We start from the raw sequence: 12,824 nt of genomic DNA on the forward strand, positions 1-12,824 counted from the left end.
AAAAATGCCATTGATCTTGGATGCAGGAAATGAACAGGTGAGCCTGCACTCTCATCAGTTACGGTACGTCAACACAGCAAAGAAAAACCCACGGCTGTCCCAAGCCAGCTGACTTGGGCTCACAGGGCTTGGGCTGCAAGGCTGTTTCATTGCTGTGTAACCTTCCGGGCTCAGAAACAGACCCACAGCCCGAGTCAGCTGGTACGGGCCAGCTGTGGATTTTAATTTGCTGTGTAGACATAACCTTTAGATGCCAATTCGTTTCCCAGGGAAAGCTGACTGAGGTAATTAGATAATCAGGCTGGTGGGGGCAGAGAGCCAATTAGCCCATCATCCCAAATCTGATCAAAAGGCACAGGAAGGAAGCGGGATGGAGGGAGGACAGGGAGGGCTAGTTAGTCAAGTCCTGATGAGAGGGTCAAAAGCACAGAAGATACTGTAAACAGACTGTTGCACAGGGACTGTTCTGCTATTGGTGGAGGGAACTCAAAATAAATAGCACTGTGAATGTATAGCTAGTGGGAGTCTAGGCAGTTTCTGTGGGTCAAGATGTCAGGAGAGAAGGCATGCCCTGTTACACTCGGTTTAACCATCATCGTGAAAACACAGGCTCAGCTCTCTTCAGCTTTTCTTCACCAGACAACACTCAGACATCTAGTTCTGCTGGACCCGCCCCTTGAATCCAGGATTTAGAGGAGCTTGTTTGCCACAATTCTATTTTCCACATAGTTTTTCCCTTAATATGCAAAATGTGAGGAGGCAGGCTCCAAACACTCTGCTGCCACTAAGGGTGAGGTGTTGCCTTAAGGAATGTTTCTCTCTCATTACTGAAGCCTAACGATCAATGGTAGAATTGCAGACCTCAGAGGTAATTAGGAAGAAATGATTTCACATTAAAGAACTCAAATAAAATCTTTGAGCAAAGCCCAGTCTCACTGCCTGGTTATCCCTAAATGATTCTGCGATAGTGAGAGAATGAAAATCTTGAGAACTGGGTCCAGAACAATCATTCAGTCGTGATCAGCGGGGGCCATCTTGCAGCCAGTCTGTGGCTGAATAAAGCCTGTGCACCCTCAGTGGGATTGGTTAAATAATAAATCATTTAAAAAAGCTGTCTCTGTCCTCATAGCAGAAAACTTTTAGTAAACAAAAATGATCACTTTTGGCTGTTTCTTGCAGGCCTTTTAAAGAGCCTTTGTGCACTTAAAAACATTGAGCAATTCATGGGCTAGTTGGTGAAGACATGTAGTACAGTACAACCGCAATTACTCTATCGCTGAATAATGTGTGTGTGGCCATGGCAGTGATTCTGAGGGATATTTAGCATTTTCCCCACGTTACAACCAACTGACTTTGTCTCTCAAAGTTCATATTTAGAGCCTGAAACGAAAAACCTGCTGATGTGACAATTGGTTGATCAGTATCACTAGTGCTGTTTTAGGAATAGAGGTCACGGTTGCAGTCCTTGCTCCATCTGTCAACACCATGGCATGATGTTCCTGAAGGTGCCAGCAAGCCATCCTCTGAATGGCATGTTCAACAATTGCTGGTCTACTTTTTCAGGCATAAAAGATGCCATGGTCCCTTATAGAAATATTTGTCAAATTTTATTGTTAAAAATAAATTCTTTTGGACAGCTTTCCACCAAGTACTGTCTCTGCCAATGGGCTAATAATATCTCCTCTGAACACATCTCTCTCTATAAGGATCTGTCAACCTGAAAAATGCAGCTAACTTAAATAATTTGATTGCATTTTATTGCATTACATTTAACAGTGAAGCAAATTTCAGACAAGTCAAATTATCTGAAGACAACTTGACTATCCAAATAGCCATGGTGCTTGCTCTTATGCAAACACTGCAGATTTACAGTACTTTAATACTTATGACATTTCTGCCAGCCTTATGGTCAAATCATATCTGAACTGATGACATAGTTTCCCTTCCACCTTTTTCCTACCTGCCCAGTTCTCTTTCCTCTTCACTCCATTTCATCTGTCCGCTCTTCCCCCTTTCTCCCCTGTGTGCATGCACACACACTCTCTCACACATAGGCAATCAGAACTTGATTTGAACAGGACATAAAATCCCACAACAGATACATGACATTTCAGAATTGTATGGTGATCTTTTACCTCCATGGGAATTCCATGGATAAGCTGATGCCTCTGTTCCTAGGCAAGGTTTTTCAGCACAGTCAAGGCAGACACAGCACAGGTAGGGTGTATTCAGAAGAGATTATCTTCCCCAATAAAACAATGGGAGACCACCACCTGTCAAGTCTGCTATTCAATAACAGATTTGATGTGTGATTTTTACCACAATATTGCCAAACCACAAATACTTCCTTCTTATTTTTTAATAATCTGTGGGATTGTACTGTGTCACACCTGGTTTTACTGATATATTATACGTATTGTGTTTCAATAGACTAGTCTCATACATCATATTTGTCTTGTGATAAATGCAGTGTATTATCTGCATTGCCTCAAATCAGATTTTCCAGATGCGGTGGTATAGACAGTGCTCTGCAGTGTTTTTGCAGAATGAATAAATTTAGGAATATAGAACAAAATATAACGCAGAGCACTATCCTCTTACACCTTTCTCTGGAGCATGTTACTGAAGTATGTGCTGGTTAACACTGTCTTATTTACACTGAAGATCTCAACACAATATCTAGTTGCCCCTTACTCAGATATGTGAGGATGGGGGCAGATGACAAAAGAGAATGCATATGTGTTGCAAAGGGACTCCCTTGTTTGTTATTTAACTGAATCCTTTTAATTCTTAAATGTGTGGATGGAGACAGGATGGGAGTCATGGTTCCCCCGTGCTACTTTTGATGGGTTTCAAACAGGGCTGGCTCCAGGCACAAGCCAAGGAAGCAGGTGCTTGGGGCGGCCAAGAGGAAGGGGCGGCACGTCCAGGTCTTCGGCGGCGGGTCCCTCAGTCCCTCTCGGAGCAAAGGACCTGCTGCCAAAGAATGAAGCGGTGCAGCAGAGCTGCCGCCGAAGTGCCACCGATCGTGTCTTTATCTTTTTTTTCCCCCCCACTTCGCCGCTTGAGGCGGCAAAAAAGCTGGAGCCAGCTCTGGTTTCAAAGGACATTTTGAGCACGGCAATGCTTAGACATAGCTTTGCAAATAACGGTGTGTGGCAGGGGCACAGCACACGCTCCAAATATTGCTGCAGAAGGGATGGTAATTTATATCTGCTCCCTGCAGGCCTAATGGGCACCCAGCCAAAATGCCTACAGCATATGCACATTGTCTGGAAGATGGTGTGGCACTCCTCTCACCTGCCCTTCTGAGGTCAATATTTGCATATACCACACAGTGCTGCAACACCACTACTCTGAGGATGAGTTTGTGACAGAAAGAGCGGATATGTAATGATGTTATGCGTACAGAGATGTAACCATTTTACTAACATTGTATGTGAGCTGGTCGGGAAGGGGAGTTATGGTATATTGGGTTAGTAGATTACCCTGTATTGATCTATTTTAACACGGGACTGTTGGAATAGCAAACAGGATAGCAACACAATATATCTAGATAAAGATACCTCAACACACACTTGAAAGACAATGGGTCACACTATTAGCATCAAGATTCCTGTGTCTGATCTCTAGTAAGTTGCAAGCCTTATTTTGTCAAAGCTAGGAGGCTAGAGGTCAAAAGAACACTACAAAGTTAAAAAGCCTTTCTCCGGGGGACCAGAGGAGTTACTTGTCTGCAGCTATCTAGGGAGACAGGCCAACTCAGAAAGAGGCTACGAGTTGGCAGACACAATAATAGAATCACAAGCATTTTCTGAGAACGATTTGAGATTTAGTTGTTTCTAGCAACATTTAAATACAATATGAACAGACACTTCTGAGTCAGTGGAATGACACAGGGGTCAATTTGCCCCTGTACAGTAGGTCAGAGATCGAAATCTTAGCATGTCTGCCCATAAGCTTCTTTTTTAAATAACATTGTCTTTTTAGATCTAAATTCTGATCTGCCAAATACTGCAGCTAATGATGTCTCCTTAACTAAGTATAGTGAAGAATGCACGTAAATACTGAAGTGTCCTAATCAGCGTTCTAGTGAAAATGAATTGATCCCATTCACTGCTGATAATAACTATCTGCTGAAGTTTTTATTCTGTATTTTATATTTCTTCTGCAAATAATGTATGTGATTTAATTGGCTGGTTATTTCAAACCTTTGGGACCCATTGCTGGAATGGTACAAATTCCTCAGAAATATTATTAAACTTGCCAACTGCAATCATAGTCTGAATCTCAGTTCTTCCCCGAGGACTATAAATCCTGTATGCCTTTAATTTTGCTTGAGATTTTCATCATTATGTGGCAACAAAGTATGGGTGCAGTAATGAGATTCTGAAATGTTATTTACACAACAGAAAAATTATCAACTTGAGTTTTCTGAAACTTATTCTGCAAGCCATGGAAATGGTACATTTTTGCACACCAAACTCGAGACATTTCCAGCCAAAAAATATAATATCTATCAGCCTACAGGCTAGCCGTAGACAGCTTGGATTTATACTCTGATATTTTGTATTTAAATGTAAGACACATTCTAGGTTTTTACTGCTAAGACCTGTAACCCTGTCTAGTTTTGCAACATTTGTGACATTGTATTTGGAGCCTGGCTGAGGAAGTATCTTTCTCCCTAACTTTCTTAACTCTTCTTCTAACTCTACTCAGCACAGGGAGATGCAAAACTCTAAATTCCAATTGTAACAGAGCCTGATTCACCACTCTGTTACTCCTATTGTGACTCCATGAACTTCAGTGAAGTTACACTGGTATAAAACTAGAGTAATGCAGTGATGAATCAGGTCCTGTATTTTTCTCAGCTCAGATATTTTATCATTCTAAACTTTTAGGATTTTCAATATCCAACCCATGGCTACATTAGAAGACAATATCCAGTTTCATACCTCCAACAGTAAAGGAGCACAAATAGCAAGATGAATGCACTGGAGAAAAAGGCAGTGATGTTCTGAGAACATGAGGCCTAACTAAGAAATGCTCCAGTTATTGTCAAAATTGGTTTACCTAGTTGAAAATCAAACTGCAGAAACACCTTGTTCCCACAGGGACATTAAATTAGTTGGAGCAGTGTTGTTTAATATATATATATATTAATCATCTGGAAAGGGGAATGAGTAATGAGGTGGCAAAAGTTGCAGAGGACACAAACTTTTTTACATTAGAGAAGTCCAGAGAGGAGTGTAAAACTTCAGAAGGACCTAACCAATCTAGGTGAATGGACAACATGATGGCAAATGAAGTTCAATATCAACAAATTCAAAGTAATGCACATTGGGGAGGGAAAAATTAAATCACTCAGATACCTTGCAGGGCTCTAAAGTAACGGTATCAAGTAAAAAAAAAAGGATCAGGGTGCCACTCTGGACACCTCAACTCAGTATGCAGCTGCAGTCAAAAAAGAAGTTATGATGAATAAGGATTAGGATGGAGAATAATGTGGAAAATATTATAATACCATGATATAATTTAATGGTGCAGTTTCGTCTGGAATACTGTGAGCAATACTGCTCACCCATCACAACAAAGATATGGCAGAATTAAAGGGATTTCAGAGAAAGGTGTCAAAACTGATTAGGGGCATAAAGAGAGATTGAAAAGACTGGAATTGTTTACCTTACAAAGGAGATGAGTAAGAGGGGACATGGAATAAGTATATAAATAATGTACTTATTCGTCTGTTAGTCTATAAGGTGCCACAGGATTCTTTGCTGCTTTTACAGATCCAGACTAACACGGCTACCCCTCTGATACTATATAAATAATGAATGAGATAGAGAAGGTACATTAGAAGCTTCTATTCTCCCTGTCTGATAACACAACAGCAAAACAACATTCATTAAAATTAAACGGTGGCAAATTCCAAACCAATAAAAGGAAATATTTTTTCGCACAGCATGTAAGTAATCTGTGGAACTCATGGCCATAGGATGTTGAGGCCAAAAACATAGTAGCATTCAAAAAGTGATCGGACATAATATATTATATAAAAAACAGATTATTCTATGTTGTAATGGTTAATATTAATATACATTCCGGAGAGATATTTAACCACATATTTCAGGGTTTAAGCCAATCTCTAACTAATAGGGATTATAAGGATACCTAATGTGGGGAGGCAAATAATCTTACAGCTGCTTACTGCAAGGTTTCATGTACCTTTCTCTGAAGCATTTGGTGTGGACCATTGTCAGAAACAGGATACTGAATTAGGTGAGCCTTGATCAGATTCAACAGAGCATCCTGTGTTCCTATATGCAAGTTAAGAGTCACTCGGTAGAAACAATCTGACGTGTAGCAATAACACAGGGTTCACTGAGGGAAACTCCCGAGTACTGTATGTGACGAAGCAGATGTTGCATATAGATACACACTTCTCTTCCTGACACTTCTATTTTTAGCTCACTATCAATTTGGATCTTTTTGTGCAAATACACTATGCCAAGCTACTAAGTGAGCTGTAGAGTTGAAAATTTTCATTCATAAAGCATTATTACTGCCTACTTCTGCATAATACTCCCAGATCCCACAGGCTAGTTGGAGCATTAGATTTAATATAGAAAGCACAGGTAAAAAGTATACAGGAAAGCACTTGAACATCTTACATATTTCACCCAGGAATGCTAACTATTCTGAATGCAACTAATTGCTGAGAGGAAGCGAGGTAATAAATTCTATCCTTCATGTTTATCAATCACCTCTCTACCCTACCCCACATCTATCATGGCAAAAATAAAATCAAGTGGAAAGGAATAAGATTAGAGAGATGAACGAGTCTTCAATGGGAGAAACCCTGCTCAAGCCTGACCCACCCAAATCAGGTTGTGTGTGATAGGTAGGAGTGTTGCTGGATAGGAATATATTTAGCTGCTCCAAAGGTAACTCAGTCAGGAGGGGGCTTCATATCACTCATTTAGTAGCACCAATGGTTTCACCAAAGGGTACATAAAGAGGGTTCAACATGCTGCAGCCCGGGATATCCCCAAAGCTGCACCTTTTCATTTGGGAGTAGAAAATGAGCACCAACGCAGAAAGCACATTTCCACGGGCCCTTCTATAGCAAAGGACCCCCGAGGGTGAGATAGGGTTGTGTATGGGAAATTATACTGAAGCAGAGGCAAAGCCTAGAACCGTTGGTTTTCTTCATCCTGTTGGGTGACTTCTCACATAGAGCATTGCGAATAGAGGACCTTAAATCTCCACAGCCCAAGGATAAAAGTTGTATCTTGCAGTCCATTCTCCCAGCAACCCATTGCTTGATGGTAAACTTTAGGAAAGTGTTTGGGTCTTACCTTGTTAGCTTTGTTCCAATCTGCTGTCTCAGTTCAAGTCTCTCCTCATCAGTCTGCTTTGGGAGGATGTTCTTTTCCTCCAGCTCTCGTTTGGAAGGCCTGTTGCTAAGTTTGATTGCTAAAGAATCCTGCCTGCAGATTTTCATTGCCAGAGAACCTATGGAAGAAGGGAGAGGTCTTGCCATAGGGGATGTCAGGATTATACCATATCATACAGCAGGCAAAGAAGTAACAGTCAGGAGAGGATAAGCAGAGTGAATTAAGATTCTAGTCTACACTACAGTGGCACAGTTATGCCGCTACAGCTGTACTGTTGCGGTGTTGTAGTGTAAATACTTCTTACATTGATGGAAGGGGTTTTTCCATCGATGTAATTAAACTGCCACCTCACGAGGCGGTAGCTAAATTGACAAAATAATTATTCCACTAATCTAGCTGCATCTACAGTGGGGGTTACATCGACCTAAATATGTCGCAAAGAGAGTGACATTTTTCAAAGCCCTGAGTGATGCACCTAGGTTGATCTAACTTTTAGGGGTAGCCTTAGATAGAATTTTTTCCATATTTTCACCAGTTTATTAGCTTCAGTGGAGTCACTTTCAATTTACATCATTACGGGGAAGGACAGAATTTGGTCCAACTGGTAAAGAGAATAAGATGCAGATGTGTCAAATGTGGGGGTGTTTTTTGAGAATGATTAATATTGTATCTGAATCTGCCACTAGCGTGGGGTTTCTGTGCCATATAACAGAATGGATATTTCACCCTCAGCGTCTGACTGGGTAGCAGGGCCTGTCCACCTAGAGAAAGAGGGAGGAGGTCTTTTCTCCTAGTCACCCGACAGCTTACACTTAAGGTTCAAGAAGAGACAATGCCAGAGTATGTAGCCTTAATGAGTCAAGCCTGCTGTCCTCGGGCAGCACCTGAACCACTTTGAACAGTGAGTGTCAGAATAGGTCTGTCTACACCGCAGCTGGGAGTCTCTCTCCCAGCCCAGGTAGACAGACTTGTGCTAGCATGCTAAAAATAGCAGTGTGGTGCTGTGGCACTAGTGGCGACTCAGGCTAACTACTCATGTCCCTCTGGGTCTGAGCTTGGCTGGCCAGCCTGAGCTGCCACCCGTTCTGCAACATCCACACTGCTACAAGCAGAGCCAGTGTGAGTCTGTCTGTGTGGGTTGCAGTGGCACCAGTTTGTAGGGTGGGAGGGGAGGCTGGAGGGGAATGAACCTCTCTCCAAGGATTTTTCAATTGCTCAAAGTTGCATAGGTTGTGGAGCTGCGGGGCCCATGGCCTGACCACTTTTAAGCAGTGATCCCATTTTAAATCAGTATGGCTGCTGCTAGCGCAGCCCAGAGCATCACTCTGGCTTGTGGTTGCAATACTACTCTAATTTGGCCCGGGTGCGGAGGGGTGGCCAACCCAATCAGTACTGTGACTGGCACATGCGAAGTGTGTTCTTATACAGCAGAGTGCAGGGGAGTCTGCCAGGAACTTGACTCTTGTCAGAACCAGCTCATGCAGTGTGAGGGAGGCAGGCTCACGAGCTGAGGGAGACCTGGGGTTCCTACAGGAGGAGGGTGGGGATGAAGATAGACTGGAATGGGGTCCCTTGCCAAGGGGTTGGATAGAGGGACCGGAATTTTCACCTTCCAATAAATATCTGAATTGGCGCCACTGACAGGCTGGGAGGCATGCTCCCAACTGACTGAGAGAACCAGATTGAGGGTCCCACAGACACAGGAGGATCAGGGCTTTGAGAGGTGGCTCTGTTCTGTTCTTGTAATTTAAGAGGAAAGCCTATCTAACTTAGCTTGTAGTGAAGCATAAGATTAGATGACACTAAATATGCATGTAGGATGTTTGTTATTTTAAAATCTTGTGCCTTTAATTCTTTGTTCTAAGTGCTAAATAAAAATGCTTTGTTTTAAGAAGGTTGTTGGTCAATATTGCTGGTCACATGATCCCGAAGGGAGGAAATGCAGGTGACTGAAACTCATTCAGACCTTCAGGGTGATATACAGGTGCTGTACACTGGGTAGTGGACTCACCTTCTGGTCAAAAAGTAGAAGAATTGCGAGATTTCACCTAGAGACAGCTATGGATAAGAGGCCAAATACTGGAAGGGGGTGCATTCAGAGAGCAACCAGAAAGGGGGAAGAGGTGCAGCTAACCCTGTAACCGTAGGTCTCAAATTTAGCTTAGAGTTGTCATTTGTGGGCCTGATTCTCTGCTGCTTTGCACCATGTGGAGTGGGAGTAAAATGATACCAAATGAGATGATAGCATTTGTACGGATGTAAATTACTCTACACTGTGCAGGGTAGTGGAGAATGAGGTCCATGTTTTTAGTAGTAATTACCAGGAGCGCCACCAGCTTTTTTGCTGCCTTAGGCGGCGGAAGGTCCCGCCCCCGAAATGCCGCCCCCAGCGGAGGCAGTGGAAGGTCCCACCCCCGAAATACCGCCGACGACCAGAGCGGCCGAAGATCTGGCCGCTGCGGTCGCCGCCCCCCAAATGTTAGTGCCCTAGGCGACCACCTAGGTTGCCTAATGGGTTGTGCCGGCCCTGGTAATTACACTTCTTATTGTAGCTTAGGGTACTGGAGTCTGATTCTGAACTCATTTATACTGGTGTAAACCAGGAGTAACTCCACGGAAGTCAGCAGGGTTACACTGGAGTAAGAGCGCTGTAAGCAAGGTCATATTCAGGCCCTTGATTTTTAAATCAGTAAGGACTAAATAATTAAGAAAAATGCGAGCACAGCACATAGAGAGCTAAATACTGCCCACCTTACTCATATAAGTACTCAATGGGCTCAGTAAGTATGCGAGCAGAATTGCCCCCCCTGCTCCTCCCCCGTGGACACTGATCCTAACAAAAAATGGTGTGCTTGTGTTATTCTGTTCTTAGTGAACATGCTGAGCTTTCTCTATGTGTTTAGTCCACACCGTACAAACCAGACATGCCAGTCAGTGCTGGAAGGATCCATTTTAAAAACTACCACTTGTCTATTAAGGGTGGTATTTAAAATAAAGAGCACATGCCCAGCAATAATTTAGGGGCCAATCTTGAAGTCCTTCCTCGTTTTGTATCCAATTCTGACTTGGACAAAAGTTCAGGGGCCAAATATTCACACTGACTTAAATGGGAGTTTTTCTTAAAAAAGGATTGAATAAAAACTGAGTCAAGATCTCCGGATCTGGCCATACTTTAGTATTGTTTCAAAACTGCTCAATACTGGGCTCATTCTGATCCTATTGCAGTCGTTGGTAAAATTCCCATTGCCTTCTTGACTTGACGACACGTTTAAAAAAAAACAAACCTCTATGTAAATATTCTGACATGACTTTGTACTTATTAAGTATAAAGCACCTGATTGTCCTCTCATAATCATCAATTTTAAGCTGCTGTTACTCTGTTGTAGTCAATGGAGTTTATTCTAATTTATGCCAGTGTAAGTGACATGAAAATCAGGCCCAAGATATCCAGTTCGCTTGTGTTTCCCTTGTGCTTTGAGGATAAATTAAAAAATAAATAAATAAAATAAAAGGGGGGAGGGAAGGATGAGTCTTACTTGTAAATAATGAGCTATCATCATCCTCATCTTCCTCATCATCCTCTTCCTCTCTTGAGTAAAGGCAGGAAGAATCTTCATAATCAGATTCATGAGGCACATTTTCTTTATCGTCATCGCATTCGATCACAACGGTTGGCACTTGTCTCATGTCTGAAAGGCCTCCAGGTCCTGTTTTCGTGACACTGTCACCCGGGTGTAAACCAGAGCTATTGGGAAAGAAGAATTAAAAAGAGAAATTAAGAAAATTAGAGAAAATTGCTCAGCAGCAGTCAGAGCTGCTTCTCTGAAGTCAGAGCACGAGTGCTTTTTTTATACTGCAGACATTTTTTTTAAGAGGGGAAGATGGAAGGATTATAGTTACCAACAAGAATGGGTTAAAACATGGTAAACAGGAGAAATTAGGTTTCAGAGGGGTAGCTGTGTTAGTCTGTATCAGCCTCTACTCAATATTCCTGTTTATACATCCAAGGTGTCAGATTCTGGGTGCAGGGAGGCAGGACTAGTGGCAGGAGCCTAAGATCCCAGAACTGAAGCTAGGGTCAGAGCCAGTATCAGGGTCAAACTGAGGATCAGAGCGACAGTCAGAAATCAGGCTGACGGTCAATACCATGTATCAAGGTTCATTCTGAGGTTCCAGGGGGTCAACTGGGAGTCAGAATCCAAATCAGAGCCATGGTCAGTACCAGGCATTCAGGAACAGAGAAGCAGAGTGGTCATGGCAGGTAGCTAGGGATCTGCATTGTTGCCTGGACACTTCCTGGTATGCCCCCTAGGCTTCTATAGGGACAAGAAGCCAATCAGGGCTCGCTAAGACCACTGTCAGTCAGATCACTCGAGGTGAACCTTGTCATGCCATTGAACCTCTGTAGACTGAGAGTTGCAGGGAGTGGCCAGGTTACAGCTGCTGTCAAGCAGCAATGTGGGGATTCAGCTGCCTGGTAGCCCGGCTTTCCTGGTTCAACTCTTGCTGATCCTTACAGAAGAATCACACTACCTCTCAACTGACTAATGTTTATGAAGCACTCGATACTACAGTGATAAGCGCCATAGAAAAAAACATGGGGAAATTAATAATTCTGTCTTCAGAGCAGAGTTTGAACAGGGTCCAGTAAACAATTGCTAGGGTCACACATTGAACAATGAGAAAACCAAATATTGAACAGCTATTCATTAAGTGAGCACCCAGGTCCGGCTCCAGGCACCAGTGTAGCAAGCAGGTGCTAGAGGCGGCCAACAGAAAGGGGCGGCATGTCCAGCAATTCAGCGGCGGGTCCCTCAGTCCCTCTCAGAGGGAAGGGCCTGCCGCCGAAAAATGAAGCAGCGGCGGCGGAGCTGCTGCCGAAGTGCTGCCGATCACGCCTTTTTTTTTTTTTTTGCCACTTGGGGCAGCAAAAACACTGGAGCCGGCTCTGTGAGCACCTCCATCCTATGCACTGAATGAGGCAGGGCTCCTGTGGAAAAAAAATAGTATGTGATCATGCATTTCTAAGCTCAAAGGGGAAGACTGAAGGTTGCGTATACAATCTTATTCCTGAGTGCTTGGCTTAACCTTAATAATATTCTTTTAACGTGGGTTTGTGTGTGTAATATATATACACACACCTCTCTCTCAAATTCCAGGATTGTCACTCTGAAGCCTAGGATGAAGGTAAAATATGCAAACAGCTACAAGCATGGTTGAGACCTCTTTTTGTTTAGAATATCACAAAGTTCAATCATCTCTAGAATACTCAGTCTGTTATTATCCAATTTTTAAGTTCTCAGCCATTTTGACTGTACCGATTACACGTGTGCTGCACCCAGCTACAGCAAGGCATATATCTACACCATGCTAACAGTCCTATAGCACTGTGATATCAAAGCCAATTACCATCCTTACTCTACAGCT

The 12,824-nt window shown here is 42.9% G+C and overlaps 1 protein-coding gene across 7 annotated transcripts in view; it reads right to left on the reverse strand.

Annotated features, from left to right (window-relative positions):
• The window catches only part of PHACTR1 (phosphatase and actin regulator 1), a 302,761-nt gene that overhangs the window by 42,680 nt on the left and 247,257 nt on the right, over window positions 1–12,824 (reverse strand). For all 7 annotated transcript variants that reach the window (XM_045006116.1, XM_045006117.1, XM_045006118.1 and 4 more), the window contains 2 exons: window positions 10,934–11,142; window positions 7,359–7,515 (listed from right to left, as the gene is read on the reverse strand). In XM_045006116.1, coding sequence (XP_044862051.1) covers window positions 7,359–7,515; window positions 10,934–11,142 — 366 coding nt within the window. The remainder of the gene's footprint in view (window positions 1–7,358; window positions 7,516–10,933; window positions 11,143–12,824) is intronic.

This window comes from Mauremys mutica, chromosome 2, assembly GCF_020497125.1.
Source record: "Mauremys mutica isolate MM-2020 ecotype Southern chromosome 2, ASM2049712v1, whole genome shotgun sequence".
Taxonomy (NCBI): Eukaryota; Metazoa; Chordata; order Testudines; family Geoemydidae; genus Mauremys; species Mauremys mutica.